Source organism: Diadema setosum, chromosome 13 (genome assembly GCF_964275005.1).
Source record: "Diadema setosum chromosome 13, eeDiaSeto1, whole genome shotgun sequence".
Taxonomy (NCBI): Eukaryota; Metazoa; Echinodermata; class Echinoidea; order Diadematoida; family Diadematidae; genus Diadema; species Diadema setosum.
The window spans coordinates 30,804,545-30,825,982 of NC_092697.1; the positions used below are offsets into that span (position 1 = coordinate 30,804,545).

At 36.8% G+C, this 21,438-nt stretch overlaps 1 protein-coding gene across 1 annotated transcript; it reads left to right on the plus strand.

Moving 5' to 3' along the window:
* Positions 1-2,518: 2,518 nt before the first annotated feature.
* Positions 2,519-11,801, plus strand: LOC140236581 (acidic phospholipase A2 Cc1-PLA2-like). The gene is made up of 4 exons (XM_072316507.1): positions 2,519-2,573; positions 4,495-4,642; positions 8,514-8,647; positions 11,677-11,801. Exons 1-4 carry the CDS (start codon positions 2,519-2,521, stop codon positions 11,799-11,801), a joined length of 462 nt encoding a protein of 153 aa, XP_072172608.1.
* The last annotated feature ends 9,637 nt before the right edge of the window (positions 11,802-21,438 follow it).

A 21,438-nucleotide genomic window follows, 5' to 3' on the forward strand; every position in this document is an offset into this window, starting at 1 on the left:
CAGTTGGTCTGGAATCCAAAATAGGCTCGAAAGCGTGGCATGCCAAACATCTGTAAGACGTTACATCCATGAAATGTTATACCTTAACGTATTTCTTGTACTGTGAACACGTGGATTATGTGTATGTTAATCGCCGATTAAAAAAAACCCAAGAGTACATTTGTATATGCAGCAATTAAAAATATTTTACCTTGGAATTGGCCAAATCATTATTGCGTCCCTTTGAAAGTTTGGGTGGTGCTGTGTTTTATCGCTTCCATATCAGTCTTTGTTTCTGTACTGCGTAAAATGTCAGTTACGTCACTACAGAGCTCGTAAATTAACGCCATTTTGAAGACTGAATTATGTCAAGACTAATATCCATTCTCACTACATTGAGGCAAGTATGTCTTGGTTGATTTTTGCATTTTTGACTTGGGAGATCAAAACTGTCTCTCATCTTCCTCTCCGCAACGTGACTTATCCCCTTGTGACATTATGGAAATGAAGAAGAAGATGGAAGAGTTTTAAGAAAAAAAATAATCATCTACAACCAGGATCTGAACATAATAGGAGGCAACCTGAACGGTTGAAGATCAGTATATCATATCAGGTGATGGTCAGTTTATCGGGCGATGATCAGTATGTCAAACCGCGGACTCAAATCTTGGCCAGCTCTGCTACATCGTGGTTTAATACCGCAAACACCACTTAGAGTTTAAGTTTACATAACTTGAAACGTTTCGTAGCACTTAACGGTCGGCCGCTGTCTATACCTCGCGCCTTGTGATGCGGATCTCTCACCATCCACTGAAAGTATGGGAACCATGAAACGCACAAAAACTGACCAGAGCGTATACACACTCGTTGTACCTAGGCATAACATTTCAATTTCACTGGAGACGAGAGCGAAATGTGCGCGTCGCTATCAAGTTACCAAGTAATTATATTCCAAGTGTGCGTCTTGCGTTCTGCCTTGGTTCTGACCACTTTGGAAAACATTCCCAGTTGTAGTACTTGGCTGATGCAATTAGACCGCGACATGTGATGTCTGGAAGAAGCCACGGAGAACTTTGATGAAATTTCTCTATCCCCGATCTGGCATCCATTCATTACATTTCTATGCAAAGATATGCATGGAATATTAGGGTTGTTGTTGTTGGGGTTTTTTACACACTGACCTCAAATAAAGTAAAGATAATGAGATTGAAAGAGGCACTGGACTTTCAAGACACGAGACTCGCCGTCTTGTTGAAAGAAAAAAAAATAAGAATGAAACAACATCGTGCAAATGCCACCAACTGAAGAATTCGTCCAACACTAATATTCAAAAGTAATAATGACACCCACTTTATGTCTCATTTGCTCGTCCACACCGTGGTCACTAAAGACAATACAAATTAGTGATGTGATATGATATAACCCTACACCAAAATGATGCATTTGGGACTGTGCTATGCGTGCAAGGCCCAAGTATTCTCAAGAGAGTTCAGTGCAGTTAACAAGTAATAACACAGAGAGGTGTTGTCTAAAGGCCTGCTTATTGGGAATTTTTACCAGATATCAGGTAAGATGCAACAAACAATAAGATATATAAGTACTCACCTAAATGGCTAAACGTTGGAACACTTAACGTACAAACGTGTGTATGATAGGTTTTACACATCCTAATCACAATGAATGCACAATGTACATTGTCCATTGTCAAAGTCAGATCAGTATACATTTTAGGCCTACTTGTAACAACTTAATTTTATTTGAAAAGCAAGTTAAGCAAAACCACTTACACTAGTCCTTCAATGATAAAAAAAAAAGATGAGTAATATTAATTTACCACATATACATTAAAAAAAAGAAATGACAAAGCACGAAATAATCAAACTGAAAATGCTGAAAGAAAAATAAAACAAAACAAAGAAACCACTGGGTTGGGTTTTTACGCAAGGAGTATAGAGAGTGAAAGTTCCTTGAAGTGAAGTGACTGGAAGATTTGAGTTGGTCTGCTACTGTTAGGTACTTTTTTTTTAGAGAGATAACACTTTGTGCTGAAGATCCCGCTTCTTCATTTCGCAGAATGCAGAATTTGCACGTGAAAAAAAAACAAGAAAAAACAAGCGGGAATGATGTAGCCTTTAATCAAGACTCTTTGGAATTTAGTTCCTCATCCACAATCGCCACATATAGCAACGGATCCTTGGCACTCACGCAGACAAAGCCAAGAAGAAAACAAGCTCAAGTAAGACTATCCTATCGAAGTAAGACTATGCGATGTTGACCTAGACGAGACGTAGTAGTATTCGGCGGATGCTATCAAAACCGGGGGAAAAAATGATATTCAGAATCACCGTTGAATAATGGAAGCGTCCATCATCGTCACAGGTCTATGCAATATTCACTCCCCTGGTACACTTTGGTCTTCTCCATAAATATTGTGGGAGGCAAGGCAGCTTGACACATTTATGACGTTGGAACGGCACAGCTCCAAACTTTTCTGACAGATTCCAGGCCAGCCGGGAACAAGATGAGACGGTGTTTGATAATGATAGTTATCGGTCTTAGTTTTGTTTGCATCGGTGCAACTGATCTAGAGAAGGGTAAGTAGTTGTTAGTCTCATTAATATTCAATTTGGGCCTCTTCCCTCTCCTTCTTTCATTCTTCTTCTTCTTCTTCTTCTTCTTTCATTCCTCTCTCTCATCCCCGGACAGTCTCCGATTCTTCTACAAAGAAAACATTATCATGTTTGTTTTTTCCTGATCCACCAGGAACAAACATTGCCCGTATTACAAAAGTGTTGATCCTGTAAGCATGCTATATAATATCTACTTTTTGGTTGTGCTCAGTGTCAAACTCGGTACTCACTATATATATACATATATATATATATATATATATATATATATATATATATATATATATATATGTATATATATATATATATATATATATATATATATATATATATATATATTGTAAATGTAATCTGTTTGGAAGGTACATTGGTCTATCATATTTGTTTTTGCCAATATAACAAGGCAGTCATTTTTTTTTTTGTGATGGAAGCGGGTATTATGTAGCTTGAACTTGAATGAAATTCAAACATGCAATTGAAATTAATGTAATCGATGTGCAACTAAAACCATTTGACTCAAAATGTGTTGTTTTATAGTAGAAAATATTGTCATTTCATTGATTCACTTCCTATATTTTCAGTATCATTAATGAATTAATCCAACTACCCATGACTTTCTGAATCTTGGCACTTAGTCTTTTGTTGTTTCTTCTGGAGAAACTTTGTAAAAATGTATAACTTCAAAACTTTATAAAGTGAAGACAACATGTGTATGTGTTTTAAATGTGAAATCAGCAATTTCTTTTTCAGGTTGACCCTAGTAAACAAAGTATGATTAAACAGACAGAACTAAAGTCATACAATCCCATAGCTCGGTGTGGTAAAAACAAACAAACAAACAAACAGTAAGATCGTTTGATCATCGCCTCACAGCTTACCTATAATTTATGTTGATGTTCCACATAGCAATATTGCAGAAATCACGTCTACATTAGGTTTAGCAACTAAAGCCCAACCATGACGAATGATAATTTCTACATATTACAACTACACAACCACTCAATGCAAGCAACATATACATCCATACATATATTATGATCATTATAGAAAAGGGGGCATGGCATAGACTCACGTGCAGGTAAATTGCCCATTGGTGAGACGGCGAAATGTCATCAATGAATCACACCCACGAAAGCCCAATAAGGTTTCCTGACAATGGTTTTCTCGTCTTTTTTTTCTAATTAAAATTCTGTGTCACTCACCAAGCGTCCTTTGCTTAATATTTTTTCCCAGTTAATCCTCGCTTTGGTCGTACTTGATAAAATGTATATATACCTGACGTAAGTAAATATATGCATATGTACATATATTATATATATATTATATATCATTAGCTTTATCATTATCATTATTATCATTATCATTTTTTCAAGGGTATGGCATAGAATCACTGGCAGGTAAATTGGCGCCTGGAAAGACGAATTCATCACATCAGTTTATTTGCTAATGTGATCAATGTCATTTTGCTGTTGTGAACAATTGAAATAAATTTTAAATTTACTCTTTCATTTTGAAAAATGCAGTTTGCAAAGGTGGTTTGTGACCATTCCCTCAGGCATGGAGAGAAATATGATATCGGTTGTTTTTCGTTTAAGAAAGTTGGCAGTGCTTGGACAAACCGTCCTTCAAATCAAAACACCTATAGAGCGCACGAACGCACAAACTCACTCTCACTTTCCATTTCTATCGCTTTCTCTCACTCTTTTTTTTTCATTTCTTTTTCATTTATTGATATGTTATCCTCTGTTTTTTACTTAATGTATCTCTTGTACTATACCAATCGCGTGCTTTGTCTCTAAGACATATCAATATCAAAGCTTGTGGTAATTTGACACTTGAAATCTTACGTGAGTTTATCTTTTTTTTTTTTCCATAACACCAACAGGCCTGGAGCATAGCAGGAGGAAGAGATCAATGTATGAACTTGGCACAATGGTTGCCTGCGCCACGGGACTATCCCCGATGGCCTACGCCGACTACGGCTGCTGGTGCGGCCGAGGAGGACGAGGAGAGGCAGTGGATGATATCGACGGGTGAGATGAGAAAATAGGCTCAACTTTTTTTTTAATTCATTTTTCATTTTTATATTCTATTTCCAACAAAAGTGATGTAGCAAATAGAAATTTGAATTCTCATAATGACACAAAATCAAAACAACATTGTAACCAAGGAAAATACCTTGATTCATCTTGACAGCTATCTCCATACCATTGCTTGTTCTTATTGTATGACCGTTATTGGTTGGGCTACTTTTCTTTCTTTCTTTTTTGGGGGGTCGATTTATTCGACAATGACAGGGACATACGTTAAAAAATAATACACGTTTCTATGAATAATTCATGATTATTCAACTTTTCATGTATAGAAAAAAAAATAATTTTAAGATGTTCTTTATTAGATGTGGTCTGTTTTCATTTCATCTGCACACTAAGGTCTTTTGTTATCCTTAACTATGCAAAGAACAAATGTCTTACCTGGTAAGGCAGAGGTATATCAACAACATGGGAACTTTCAGACACGTCTTGTCTCTCAGAGGTTAGAGCGCTCCATGGACTGTGCACTTTTGGTTTGTTCGTCTGTTCGATTTGTGTCTGTGGATTACACTATTAACACTCCATGCTGTTTGATTGGCGTTGTAAATGCCAAGGTAGCGCTCACACATCATTGAAGATTGTTTGAATAATGAAAATGGAATGAAAATTTCATTGCGAAGCCATCATGGGTGCTCGAAACAAAATTCAAGAAACATGATCAGAAGCGAAGTGAGCAATCACCACGAGAAGAGCAGGAAGTGATAAAGAATGACACCACTATACGTATAAATGGCGGCCATGCATGATCCCGTGACCAGGGGGTGTTTCATCAACGAGTTCGTCAGAGGTTTTCACCGACAAATTTGCTATCAGCCAATCAGACGCAAGGATTTCAGTAGCTTTTAACAGTTGTCAGTGTAAATCACTGACAAAAAGTTTCATGAAACGGTCCCCTGACCTTGATTATTTGCGTCATTTTGTTTACTAGTTCAGCATAATGAGACTTTTATATTGTAGTTCCCGTTGTAATTTTTTTTTTTTTCGGGGGTGGGGAATTATTAGTTATTATAAGGGCAGTAAAGTGTGACCAACAAAGTGGTGGAGATTTTATCTAAACCAGAAATAATAAAAGTCAGATAAATTAGGTAATAAAGAAAGTTTCCCCATTTTTTTTTTTTTTTTTTTTTTTTTTTTTAGAAATCTGTCAGATTTATTGCAATTAAAACTCAGAGGCCCGAATTCACGAAGGTGGTACAAATGAAACCATGGTTTAAACCATGGACAAAAACCATGGAGCGCCAAGTGTCGCATGGAATATTTCGTTACGAAATCAGTCATTTCGTCGATGAAATGATTATTTTGTAACGAAATGACAACATTTTGAAACTAAATGAACATTTCGTCCTCGAAATGATAATTTCGTTAACGAAACGGTCATTTTGTTGACGAAATGACCAATTACGTAACGAAATATTCCGTGCGACACTTGGCGCTCCATGGTTTTTGTCCATGGTTTAAACCATGGTTTCATTTGTACCACCTTCGTGAATTCGGGCCAAATTGTCTGAAATGGGAATATCATCTCACCTCACATGATATTGCGAAATATAAAAGAATCATATGATCCGTTTCTTTATATCATTACACCCTGTTGATAATATGGAAACGACGATTATTAAAATACAATGCGGAATGAACTAAGCTGACAATATATTACACTTTAGGTTGAAGTCATCAATCAAAACCATGATCTATATATGCCTATAATGCTATAGTTTTAAAGTAATGATATCATCGCCCTTAACAGTTTCATCGTATATTCAGTTAATATATATTTAGTGAAATACGTGTAATGCAACAATTCCATTAAACGTTCTCATTTCGTGTTTAACGTTGACTGAATTATTTTTCATCAGTCTTTTCATCCACTTCTCATCCCCCTTGAATAATTTCAAGTACTGCATCGTCTCACTTGTAGTGTTCATGTTGCTCCTTCCACTCTACTTACTGCTCGGAGAGTAGTATTATTGCGCTGAATCATGACGTCACTCGATGTACAAACGTTTGTCGGTCTATAACCCTATAGCCGTTAGCGCTAGCGTGTGTTCGTGATGTGTCACTCACCACACGTCCTTTGCCTTCTTTTTAAATATATTAGCCTCAAATTGATGGTAGCACACATTATAATTATATATATATATATATATATATATATATATATATATATATATATGTGTGTGTGTGTGTGTGTGTGTGTGTGTGTGTGTGTTTACGTCCTGTTGTTGTTGTTGTTGTTGTTGTTGTTTTTTGTCCCATTCATTGCACAGCTTGCACGTTTTGGTAAAGATTAAGCGCTTGAATAGACAGATAGACCCTGTACTTCAAAGCCTCTTTTCTCATGTCCCACTTTTCCAGAGTGTGTGCTTTCTTACCAATAGTTAGATAGGTTAGGAGAGTCCATTTCAATTGAGCTATACATCATTGTAAAGCTTAGAGTCTCCTCTTTCAGAATCTGCCCTTGACTAAAGATCCATGTCTGGCGACTTTTTGTTGCTTTTGTGACGCAGGGTCACACACACGTGTGATTATGAAAGATATGCCGTAAAGCTAGAAGGGAAGGTGCAATTTCCTACAAGTTTAGCAGCAGTCCATCAGTGAAAAAAAAAAATCATTGGATCAGTGGAAAGCACAGCATGAAATTAGGAATTTCAATGGTGGATACACATGGGGTTCATAACTCTCGATGTTGTGTCCTGTTCACGTCTTCCGTGCTCCAGTTTGACATCCGCAACATTCGGGGTGGGGTGGGGAGAGAAGAAGTTTATGGGTACTATCGTGGAAAACAAAACGTGAAAAAGGACTGACGGAATAAAAGGACTATTATGACGAAAACTTTTTGCAAGTTTCTAATTCAAGATATATACAGGCTTCGGAGTTCTAATTTTAAACAAACTTCCCTTTCTTTCTTTTTTTTCAGTTATTAAAGTTGCCTTTAATTAAAGTTTTGGCAATTCAAAAGGTCGCATTAAAGCAGCAAGCAAGAATACAAAATCGCAGGATAATCATAATAATCCTATGTGCTTGCTATCAATATGTTCACATGTCGACACGTTTATGTTTTCAAGATTCAAGATTCAAGTTCTTTTCATTTTTTCTCCATACATAATTATCAACATAATCAATAACATAATTACGCTGAATGTACATGAAAGTAAAAAAATAACAACATAAGTATTCAAATTCATGAAATTCTTCCGTCGAGATGTTTTCATTGCAACTGATTGACAAATTGCCCTACATCGACGTAAATAACAACAACAACATAACATATTAACAACATAAGTAGTCAATAAAAAAAGATAAATTACACTTTTGATGGGGATTGCAGAAATAGGCATTTTGGTGAAAAAAAAAAGAAAGAAAATTTAATGGTGGAGGGAGATGGGGGAGCAACAAATGTCAGTTTTATATCCGACAGTAATTTTTATCTTCAGGGGTTATGGCATACACAAAATAAGAGAATCAGTATGTTGACGAAGGGAAAAAGTAATAATTATGGTAAAACTACTACTGGATCGATAGTTTCACAGCAACCATGGTTGGCGTACCTGTAATTACCAACATATCATTGATCACGGTTTAAGTTATACTATTATGTCATTTAAAGCTGTCATCCAGTATAGTGTCACGTGATCTTTCCCTTTAATTGTTAATGTATATGTATATACATTATATATATAATTACATAATTATATATTGCTGTTTTGTGAACAAAGTAAACTTAGTCAGTTAGGGAGGCATGATTAGGCGTCAGTCGAGTCTGTTCATGTAATTCCTCTTTTCTCCATCTCTGCTATCCCGCTATGTCCAGGTGTTGTCGAAGTCACGACCTCTGTTATCAAAGGCTACGTGAACAAAGGATATGCCGCCGATGGCAGCTTTACCTTCAACCGTACGGCTTTCAAAAAACGTGCTCACACACGGACACTCCAGTTTTAGAGTGCAGTAAGTATCTCAGTGATCCTCACATCCTAAGTAGACACGACCACTCGCACATAAACAAAGTGATAAAGAAAATTTTATGGGCCTTGCCCATTTATAAAGTTGTGTGTGTGTGCGCACGCAAATACACACACACACACATACACACACACACACGCACATAACATTAAAGGGACTGTACAGTACTGGTTTAGGTGGGGATTCATGTTTTGAACATTCCTACGTGAGATAAAGAAAAGCCTCTTATGAAATATGAAAGAGCATGTAATTTTAAGAAGGATTCAACGTTTATTTGATGAAAATTGGTTTTCAAATGGCTGAGATATCCAAATAAGTGCTAATAATAAAAGGCGACATGCCACAACTTTATTAGGATCTCTTTGTTTCACCTTGTTTTTGGATATCTCAGCCATTTCAAAACCGATTTTCATCGAATAAACTTTTGATACCCCTTACAACTGCATGCTCTTTGACATCTCAGAATGGTTTCTGAATATCTCGCAAAACGTTAAAAGCTAAATCCTCACCTCGACCAGAACTGTACACACCCTTTAAGAGACGGCAGCACATGCATTTGCATGTGCTGCCCCCAAACTGTTGAAATACTTACCATGACAAGCTAGGAAATCCTCAATTAAAGCACCCTGGATATAATTAAGACTCGTTACATATAACTTTCTTTATTTCACTGTCAACTAATGTTTATGTTCATCTGGAACTCTTCACGTGCAGTTTTATAAATGTTCTGCGCTTTTATGTATTGATAAGTCATTATTATTATTATTATTATTATTATTATTATTATTATTATTTACTTATTTATTTATTTATTTATTGTATATCATTATTATCATGCATCATGCTATCAAAGAGAAAACTTATCAAATGCCGTGTTTACAGAAACCTTTTCATTGATATTTGATCAAAACTAGAACTAGGGCAATAATGGAATTTGATATCCAATATGTTTGCGGGTTGTTATTTTCGAAACATGATATCGGTTACGATAACTTCATGCAGTTTATCAGTACCCAGTTCATGAAAGCAGAGTGAGCTTGTTCAAGCGCGCCGGAACACTTCTGGTTTTGGGGGGGCAAAATCTCAACGAGGGCACTTTATGTGACGATGTGAGATCCTCGGCGCCGAAGCGAGCGAGGGGGGAGGGGTGGAAAGGGGGGTACCCCCCCCCCCCCCCCCTGTAGGGAGCTTTTGTAAAAACAGGGTACAAAAGTCGCGTTTATAGACCATTTAAAAGCAAATTTCTACAGAATTAAACATAGTGAAAAATAATCAGTGCGAAGAGCTACGATTATTACATACGGGAGTACATAATAATGTGATGGTGTGAGATCCTCGGTGAGGGAGCGAAGCGACCGAGCGGGGGGAGGGTGTGGGAGGGGGGATACCCTCTCCCACGGTAGGGACTTTTTGTAAAAACAGAGTATAAAAGTCGCGTTTATAGAGAATTTAAAGCAAATTTCTAGGGAATTACTACATATTGAAAAAATCAGTTGGAAGGACTATGATCATAACATACGGGAGTACATTAATAATGTGATGGTGCGAGATCCTCGGCGAGGGAGCGAAGCGACCGAGTGGGGGGGGGGGAGGGTGTGGGAGGGGGGACACCCCCTCCCACGGTAGGGACTTTTTGTAAAAACAGAGTACAAAAGTCGCGTTTATAGAACATTTAAAAGCAAATTTCTAGGGAATTAACATATTGAAAAAAAATCAGTTGGAAGGACTATGATCTTAACATACGGGGGTATATTATGTGATGGTGTGAGATCCTCGTCAAGGGAGCAAGCGACCGAGCGGGGGAGGGTGTGGGAGGGGGATACCCCCTCCCATGGTAGGGACTTTTGTAAAAACAGAGTATAAAAGTCGCTTTTAAAGGGCATTTCAAATTAAATTTCTGAGGAATTAAACACAGTAAAAGAAATCACTGCGAAGGACTATGATAATAACTTATGAAGACTTTTCATTTTACTATAAGTACGGGCAGAACGAGCGAGCCACTTTCACTTTGCATTTTATATGAAATGTACTCATTAAAAGCTTAAACATGATCGCATCGTTCGAACAATAAAAAATATTCTTATATTGCTAGAAAGCAAAGAAGAAAATGAAAAATGTAAGGTTTACTAAAGGTATGGTTCAGCGGGCACACTCGAGGACACGAGGCTACCATCTATACACTAAATTTACTCATAAGTTACTATTAGTGTATAGATACAATAATGTATGTTGTTAGTGTATTATAATTTTCGCCCCGTTAGGGGCGAAAATTTTTGCATTTTTAGTTATGAAATTACAACATTTAGACAAGAAATATGCCTTTATTGTTCATTTTGGTCTTTAAATCAGTGATTAATCATTTGTTACAGGGGGCACTTTGGGGGGGGGGGGCAAAAACTCGTTTTGCCCCCCCAACATTTTGTTTGGGGGGGCAAGTGCCACCCCTGCCCCCCCCCCCCCCCCCCCCGCTTCCGGCGCCCTTGAGCTTGTTTTATTTTTGTTTCAAGTTTCCATCAATTGTACGTCCTCACCTTAATTCAGACACCCATTACCGCTAATTTGTTTTAACTCCAGAACATGATATGGAAGATACAATCTCCTCTTAAATTCTAATAAAGCGCATGTAAATGATAATTATCTGTATATACAATCTATATAGATCATACTATGAAAATAATATGTATGTGGTATATATTAGATCTACATATATTATAATTATATCTCTGAAGAGAAATATAGGAAATGATTATGATGAAGATCTGTAAGGAAGCAAGTGGTGGGTTTGTAAGGCCATAACATCAAGACATTATACATGATTTGCATGGTGACTAACCATACATCTGCGTTTTTAAATGTCATCACTTTCTTATATCCACATTCGTTTTCACTGAAGTACTGTTTTAATTGTTTTCTCTCTGTTTCGCTTTGTCTGTTAAACCGCCCCCTTTCACTCTCCCTCCATCTCTCTCTCCCTATATATATATATAATATATATCTCTTTTTCTTTCTTTCAGCCGGTCGCCGAAGATGTGCGTTCGAACTGTGCCAATGCGATCGAACTTTCGCCCTGTGCGTTCGGGAGCATAGAGAATCGTTTAATCCCGAGTACAAACATTACAACCAGCGAAGCTGCCTCTGAACTTACTGTGATCGCAACTTCTACTGCTGTTGTTTTTTTTTTTTTCGCTTTGTCTGTCTATGTCTCTATAATCTGTCTCTTTCTCTCCTACTCATTCACTCACTCACTCTTTTTTTGTCTTAAGCATTCCATCCTTAGGTGTATATGACATTGTAACAATGATTTGTAAATGAATGAAAAGGTGCTACGCCGATTTCGGCCATTGTAAACTCAGGTTCCAGGTATAGACTGGATGTGTGTGAGCACTTGTGATTGCAATTAAATGTCTTGTTATATGGGATTATAGGTACCTGATTGGTATTAGTCAATACTGTTTGCAGTGTCATTCAAATACCAATGCTTACTTCGTGAACTTAAAATGATCATACTTCATGTTAGTGTAGGCTTCGTAGTAATCATAACCTGTTGTTTGTTGCCCATAATGTATAGTACTAGTATTTGGTTGGAATCTCTCGAGTGGTACAATGAACTGAGTACAATCTAAGTGATGTTACAGCTTCAGGTCTACGCCTTTTGTATGGATTTATGTATGAGACATTCTCAAAATAAATGCGAAAGAAACTGTGAACTCTTTTTTTGGTATGATTTCTTTACGGTGTCAAGTGCTAATGATGAAATCACGTATTATCAAATGCTTTCTAATCTTGATTTTGTATTTTCTTATATTGTTGTAGGTCCTCCCAATTTCATTTTAGTTCATTTTGGACAAGTATGTATCAACACCAATAATACTGGATATAAGATAAATGAAATCGTAGTCGATTATCATATCTAATCTAACAATAGATTCTTTGGATATAAAATGTAAATCATACAATCATGTCGACATTTAAGTGAGCTTAGTCACATATTAAAGACAGAATAAATGCAGCTTGCTGTCAATCTTAAGTGACGATTAATGAATAGAAAGAAATAAAGTAAAGTAACATTGGTCTCAATGTGAAATAACATATTGGAATTTATAACAAGGTTCGAAGTTTTGAAACATCACCCACTTAGAAGTAAACCTGATTTTTTTCTGTAAAACAAAAACAAAAACAAAAAAACCCTCACAATCTATTTTCATTGTATCACCTCATAATACATGTAATAAGGTTTTTTTTTGTTTTGTTTTTTGTTTTTGTTTTTTACAGCATATAGGAAAGTCACACATATAGCTTGTTAGTATAGATTATGATTATATTCAGTTTTTCAACGATTGGGATTTGTCGGAGAGTCCATTGTGTAGACATAATACTCAGCATGCCTTTACAACGTTTTCTGTTTTTTAGTCTCAATTAAAGAAAAGGCGAAGAATCCCAACTTGTTTTGAAAGTCATCTGCTAGCTTGTACAGCGAATATTTGTCAATAGGTAGTGATACATATATAAATAGATAGATATGAATAAATATATGTAAATATAATATATATTATATATATAAAAGATTATATGCATATATATACATATGTTATAAATATATTATATATATATATATACATATATATGAATATATGAATACATATAAATATATATGATATATATATATATATATATATATATATATATATATATATTTATATATTTATATATTTTTAAACACATTGTGAGATTATGCAATTTACATTTTCCCCTTATAAACTATCTTCCACACCACTCACATGGCACACCTCATCAAATCGGAATATACACCGGAAACCATTCATCTACTGAGTATATGCTTTGTATTAATTTTAAAATCAAAATTATACGCCCTATCGAGCTGACAATGTAATATTTGGTATCATTCAGCGAGGGAATCTGTTGAGACTTGAACCATGATGAAACTGTTCAGTTCTAGTCATCTTATTTCGTTATGGAGCATGTTTATAGTTCAATTTTCTTTGTGAACTAGTCTACATAATGCTTGTGCCAATTCTGTCAAATATGTATAATTCTGATGAATAATTCTACATTATTTCTGTGCAGGTGCATACTATATCTGTGTATATTAAAATGAAGACAGATTGTATTCTTTTTAAAACCTTTCACACAGCTCTGGTGACAAAGGCCAAGCTGCCCGAAAGATTGATAGAAAATGAAATATATAAACATCCCTATGATATACCTATATGAATAATATCTTCCGCGTAGCCCTACACAATCATGATGCTACTGCCACCCAAGGATACTCGGTACGAGCGACATTACTTTGCCCCTAAAGAGACCGATTCGGTTTTAAGCCACTGTAACTTTATGCCGGTATTAACTGGTGGGGGGGCTTCCAAAATAAGAAAAAAAAAAGAGATGATTAAATTTGTAATGCAATGAATAAGGTGAGGTGTACTGATATGTCAGTGCATTAATAAACTATATTTTTGGCATGTTGAAGCCTCCCTCCCCTCCCCCCCCCCCCCCCGTTAACTTAAAATAGATGTCAGTATATAAAAAAAAAAAATCCAAACCCAACAGGCACATACATACATATATATATATATATATATATATATACATACATACATACATACATATAGGCCTACATACGAAGAGTTTGTTCGCAAAAAACCGATATGTCCATTTTTGAAGATTTTAAAGTATGGTCTCTGTCATAAAGTACAAAATAATACCTTTTGAATGATATATTGCTCACTACCAAGGGCACATTTTTGAAGTTATGGTCAAAAGAAGCAAAAATTTTCTTATTATTCTCTTTATTTTTCTTGACCTTTAATCGCAAATATCTCCATTTGGCAAATATGGACTTATCGGTTTTTGCAAACAAACTCTTCATACATACATGTATACACATATACATACACACATACATAATAATATATCACAGCGGAGGAATGTCTTCGACATGTTTTATTGAAAGGCACTCGCATTCTTCATTAGTGTCATTGTAAATTGTCATTCCACATACCGTGTTCAAGAACACAAGACCACGCGAATCTTTCCCTTTATCCTATATACCATGTTTTATATTGAATCATTACAATATTATGCTACGATATTCATGAAAGCGTTAAATGTCCATCTCCAGGTTGGGTTTAATAAATACAGAAATATCTGTGAAAGAGGTGGAAGTCTATCAGATTTGGGGAAGATTTTGTAGGTTAGACAATCTTAACAGCTACATAACGTTCTCACAAATTCATATGGCATGTACAAATTCTCTGAGCTATACCTCGACACAACTCTCATTTCTCCCAATTTGAATAGATAAAGATTGAGAGGTACCGTAATTCTACCCTGTGTTGTTATAAGAAATATTTGTTGTGGAATGCATTCTGGTAACTAACAGCGCGCTTCGTGGGATAGTGATAATAATATATTTACAGTTGTATACATTGGTATATAAGCATATTATCCATTCAACTTGGCTTGACCAGCACTGGTCAAATTTCTTAGACCAACAAGCAGATGTTCAGTCTGAAGAGGCAAACCCATGTACTTCACGTGCTGGATATTATTTGAATTTGGCGGATATACAACACCTGCGAATCGCCGGCAGTACGCGGAAAAAAAAAAGAGGCCAAATTACTGTGCTATCCGTTGTTGGATCTACTCATCTGCACAAACCCGGATGTGGGTGGCCAACACATCTGTCGCACGTGCAATTTACATTTCACGTTGTTTGGGGTAACAAAGTATATCAAAACATGCATTAAGAACTTTAATGAACCGAGAGTTTTTAGGGAGTCCATAATGACATTGTTTACCCGATCAGTTGTCAGCGAAGTTTTTCCTTATGATGTGTTTTTTCCCCCTGTCCCCATACACCTGCGAGTTCAAACAACATACACACAGATGCGGCTATATCAGAAACTACAGTGTTGATCGTAACAAATAGATGTTAGATAGTTCGCTTCAATCAATTAGAACAAAATTTTTATTATGACAATAATATGAATGACATTCATACTGCAAATTATAATGACGACAACTATACAATGATAACTTAAAAAAAATAAACAATGATCTTAAAGGGATAGTATAGTATTGGTGGAGATGAGGATTGGGCTTTTAACTTTTTGCGAGATACGAAGAAACCACTGATGAAATAGTACAGAGCATACCATCCTAAGAGGAATTCAAAATCCATTTGATGAAAATTGGTTTTGAAATAGATGAGATATCCAAAAACAAAGTGAAACAAAGTGATCGTAAAAAAAAAAAAGGTGGGTTCCATCTTTTGTAAGAATCGCTCTGTTTTAGGTATCTCAGCCACTTCAAAGCCAATTTTCATCAAATAAACGCTGAATTTCTTTTGGAATTACATGCTCTTTTACATTTCATGAGAGGCTTCTCATCTCACCAAGAAATATTAGAAACCTGAAGTTAGTTCGTAACCAAAACTATACGATCCCTCTAAATTGATAATGAAAAATGTTGGTTCTGTGCCTTGACACAGTATAGAATGAGATTTTTTTTTTTGTTTTTGTTTTTACAGCAGAAATAATATCATCAGGGCTCGAGCCATATTATGTTCATGCAATTCCACGGTCAGCTCTATAAAAACCCATTTCGAATACAGGCGGGCGAAAGACTTTCTATACGCAGGTATATTATTACTATTGACTTTATAAAAATGATAGGGACCGCTTTTGTAATTGAGCCGAATTCAATGATCGGCAAGTTCTAGCATCCAGGTGTTCGTGGAGCAAAGATTCCACTGCAGTTTATGGGTATGGAACTGAGAGTGACCTCTGTTATCCTAGACACTTGTCTTGTGTGTAATTCGACCCAAAAAGTGAGAACGCGTCGATGGACTGAATTACGATTTGATATTTTGTTTCACATTATTTGTCTACTATGAAACGATTGCAATATGATCCCAGCCGGGGTGAACAGAACCTTACGAAAAGAAATAAGAGAGAAGCTATGTTACCGGTATTTTCGGTTTCTGAATTGGAAATGCGATGTTGGCTTGTGGTGTAACCTGGTTTTGTGTATCTATTTCTTTTTCTTTTTCCCTCTTTTTCTCCAGGTAAACGTATTCAAGGAAACTAGAAAGCTTGTACAATTCGACATAAAATTTTCAATTTCGTTCAATCAGTACTATGGTACATAGACACTCTTGCCCATGATATAACATAAAGATAGCAATATTGCATTAATCATAAATAGCCGAACGAGAAAGCAATACAGGAGATGGCCATCTCAAATCTGGGACCTACGCTTGACACTGGGACCTACGCTTGACAAACTTGCTTTTAAGTAGGTTCCTTCATATTTCTTTAGCATTCATTCTCAGATTACAACTTTCATAGTTCGACCACTATATTTTAAATGTTTGCAGTAATCTATATGTTTGTCTCCTATATGATATAGCTAGATATCATGTAGGCCCTATTTTTATTTTGTAATATCATGCCTCCTAGCTGGATATCATGCATTATTCGATTTTGTTATATTTGATGTATATTTTCATTGAGAAATCTGAAAATAAAATTGAAATTGAAATTGAAAATTGGATGGGGCCCTACGTAATACATGAAAATTAAATAAAAAAGAATAATACATAAGAATTTGTGTGCACGTAAGTGTTGGATTGTGTGGTTTAGATGGATGCCTGTCCATATTTTAATCTAGTGGGAATACATGTGCGACAGTGCAAGATGTTCAGGTGCGGGTTTCTTCACTCTGTCACCCCTCTGAATAATATCTTTCTTTCATTCTACATGTGCTAAGCTGGCATATCTTTGGTATAAAATTTAGCGCAGGTGTAACCGTGATAATATTATGGACTTTTCGATTTGCACGTTGAGCCAGGCGTCACCCTGTTGTGACGTAGTTTTTACGTACCGCGCATGCGCGAGTGTCGACCCTCGGCTCATCGCACAAATTTCGAACGCGTTCACCCCGGTTATCACCGTCCACCCATCGGTTGCGCCGCGCTCAACCCACCCTTGCTATGACGTCACACTCCTCTCGGGTATCGTGCGAAAGAGCACGATGACTCTCGAGAAATCCGTGCTCAGTTCACCCGTTTTCCTTTTTCTTTCGAGGGAATATTTATATTCTAATTACATGAAAGCTTATGATCTTGATACGTCACAGCAGCAGCGCTGACATACAAACTACAGCCTCTGGTACCTACTTTCTTTGCCGGTTTTCACTGTTTCGCTCTTTGCAACTGCCTACCGTAGTCCCACACATCCATTTACACGTAATGCTGTACGCAAACAGATTTTGGTGCTTTTGGCCTAGCTAGTGCAGCAGTGCATTTGCCTAGTAGTCTTACCATGCATCATGTTTTAAAATCCACATAATTCCTCCCAGGATACGCATCTAGTCAAAGACAAAATAAATATTACAAGTACAGAAACGAGTCACAAATTCCGCTTATATGCACGCAAGGCACAGGGCCTGGTTGCCTCCTGCACACGCCACGAGACGTGACGCCGGCGCCCGAAATCGAAATGTGTTTAAGCAGCGGGTCAACGTACAGACGTGACGCCTTGACGTACGGTTGCGCTCGGCGGCACGTCCTTCTCGTTCACCCAATCGAAAACTCCCTAATGATAATGATCATAGTAATGATAGTAATAACTAGAAATGTCGCTACAGCGACTGGTTATACCCCCGCCAAACAACATTTCATAAGCTTTGGTCAAAACAACATTTCATAAGCTTTGGTCAAAAAATGAGGAAGTAGTTAAATCCGCAAGATCTTTCCTTGATCTTCTGCCATTAATATGCCGTTACCATGGCAACGTACTTTCGGGTACTGTCGAAAAATGCGTCTTGCACATCTACAACCAAAGGCACACATCTGTACCAAGTTTCATGGATGAAACATGAAGCAGTTTTGCCATGAAGCATTTTGCCTTTTATTTTACCAATAACATGCCGTTACCATGGCAGCGCACTTTTTGCCACTGCGGAAATATGTGTCTTGCACATTAGCATATTCAGATGAACATCTGTACCTAATTTCATAAAAATTGATCAAAAACTGTGGGAGGAGTTCGCGACGCAAGATTTGTACCCATTTTTGCCCATAATATGCCGTTACCATGGCAACGTACTTTTGGGTACTGTCAAAAAAATACGTCTTGTACATCTACAACCCAAGGCACACATCTGTGCCAAGTTTTGTGGGAATCGGTTGAAAACTGAGGAAGTAGTTCGCGACGCAAGATTTGCAACGGACCGACCCGCCCGACCGCCCGACCGCCCGACCGCCCGACCGCCCGACCGTCCGCTGATTCCTATATACCCCCTTCAAACTTCGTTTGGCGGGGGTATAATAATACCAATGATAGTAACTAGACTTGGAATTTGTCAACACTGACAAATTAGGTGATCCGATCTTTTCGAAAATCAATGATTTGAGTTCTGATCCCAATATAGGCATGACCATACAGGTTTCATCTGTGTTTAGGACCATTGGCCGTGTGATGTTTGGATTCTCATTTAGAAAAGGGAGTCAGGTCTGCCATCTCTGGTACCAAATTCCGTATACACTATAACGAAGATACAAAATGAAGTACAGTACATATGACCTTTGACCCCACTTTGCACAGCCAACATGGCATCTGAGCAAAAAGTGGTTATTTTGTGAAATGATCCTTGTAACATAGTCTTTACGTGTGCAAAATATGGAAAAGATAAGACATGTATTCACCAAGATACAAGATGATACATTTATGACCTTTGACCCTAATTTACATACCCAAGATGACGTCTGATCAAGTAGTTGTTATTTTATGAAATAATGTACGTGACATGAACTAAACATGTGCAAAATATGGGGATGATAGGGGGTGTTTTTCTTGAGTTATTTCAGAGAAAGTTGCAGAAAGAAAGAAATATCTCAATACATCGAAGATAAGTTTGATTTCAACCAAGTTTTTGACGTAATCTCGGCGTCGTATGAAAAAATAGAGAGAACCTCGACGACACCTCAACGTCTCAGCTACAACATACTAAAATCTGGGAGAAATTCACCGAAGAGTAAGTGAGCTAGTGCTCGATAAAGACCGTCATGTCAATTTTCATTTCCAGAAAAATTCCCTCCCATAGAGATAACACGTAAACTGGTTAAATTTGACAAGGTTACATTATATCCATTTTCACGAGGTGAAGACATCATCCGATTAAAACTTTGATTGAACAAAACTTAAAGAGTATTAAATTGGCTACAACATACTAAAATCTGGGAGAAATTCACCGAAGGGTAAGTGAGCTAGTCGTCGATAAAGACAATCAGGTCAATTTTCACATCTAGAAAAATTTACCTCCCATAAAGATAACACGTCATAACGAAGATACAGGAAGAAGTACATATGACCTTTGACCCCACTTTGCACAGACAAGATGACCTCTAAGCCAAAAATGGTTATTTTGTGAAATGATCCTTGTAACATGGTCTTTACGTGTGCAAAATATGGGAAAGATAAGACATGTATTCACCAAGATACAGGATAAAACATCTATGACCTTTGACCCTAATATACATACCCAAGATGGTGTCTGATCAAGTAGTTGTCATTTTGTGAAATAATGTACGTGACATGAACTAAACATGTGCAAAATATGGTGGTGATAGGGTATGTTTTTCTTGAGTTATTGCAAAGAAAGTTGCAGAAAGGAAGAAATATTTCAATACATCGAAGATAAGCTTTAATTTCAACCAAGTTTTTTGACGTGATGCCGACTCCGTATGAAAAAACGAAGGGCACACTTACGATAGCCCAAAGTCTCAGCTACAACATACTAAAATATGGGAGAAATTCACCGAAGCGTAAGTGAGCTAGTGCTCGATAAAGATAGTCATGTCAGTTTTCATTTCCAGAAAAACTGCACTCCCATAGAGATAACACGTAAACTGGTCAAATTTGACAATGTTACTTTCAATCCCTTTTTACGAGGTGATGCCGTCATCCAATCAAAATATTGTTATTATATGACTGAAAGACCATTTAATAAGCTACAACATATTGAAATTTGGATGAAAATCAACAAAAGAATAAGTGAAATATGCTTGAGTGAACTTAAAATTCGATGACGTCATTTTGAAAATTTACTTTTTTTATTTTATTAAGAAATTTGATATCTTTTCATCATTTTTCCAGCATCGCCAACCCATGAAATGACATGCAAAACTCATCAGCTTTCAGAATATGTAAAAAAAAATGGGGGGTCACCGTCCATCCTGACGAGTAAAATCGGATTCAAAATTGGCGGTTTTTTTTGCATTGTTGCACTGTATATCACCATTGACGCGCGCGCGGAATTTCAACTTTGACGGGCCCGTGTGACGTCATATTGAGTCGGATTGACTTGAAACTTGGTAGAAATATTCCTTGACATTATAGGCATCCGATAAATGTGAAAAAATGGGAAATTTCTATTGCATAAGAGCTGTGCGTGCGTATATGTGCGCGCGCGTACGCGTCCGTCCAATTTTTTCAATTTTTTAAAAAATGCGCCGATTGGTCTGAAACGTGTGCAAAAAAAAATTTGAGCTCGATTTGAGCATACAAATATTTCAACGCGCGCGTACGCGCACGTTTTAAGAGAAAATATGAATTTTGATTATATGAGTAGAATGCGCTTGACTTGAACTATATGTGACGTAAATTTCATTGAAAAATTCCATTCCATTAATGAGATAGGAGTGAAAATGTGTTTTCATATAATGACGTCATAGTGACGTCACGGTCGACTGA

Excerpts from the sequence above, each read along its gene's own strand:
- LOC140236581 (XM_072316507.1), top strand. The coding sequence starts at position 2,519 with ATGATAGTTATCGGTCTTAGTTTTGTTTGCATCGGTGCAACTGATCTA. Across the intron at positions 2,574-4,494 it reads TGCAACTGATCTAGAGAAGG|GCCTGGAGCATAGCAGGAGG; the intron begins GTAAGTAGTTGT and ends TAACACCAACAG. Across the intron at positions 4,643-8,513 it reads GCAGTGGATGATATCGACGG|GTGTTGTCGAAGTCACGACC; the intron begins GTGAGATGAGAA and ends CGCTATGTCCAG.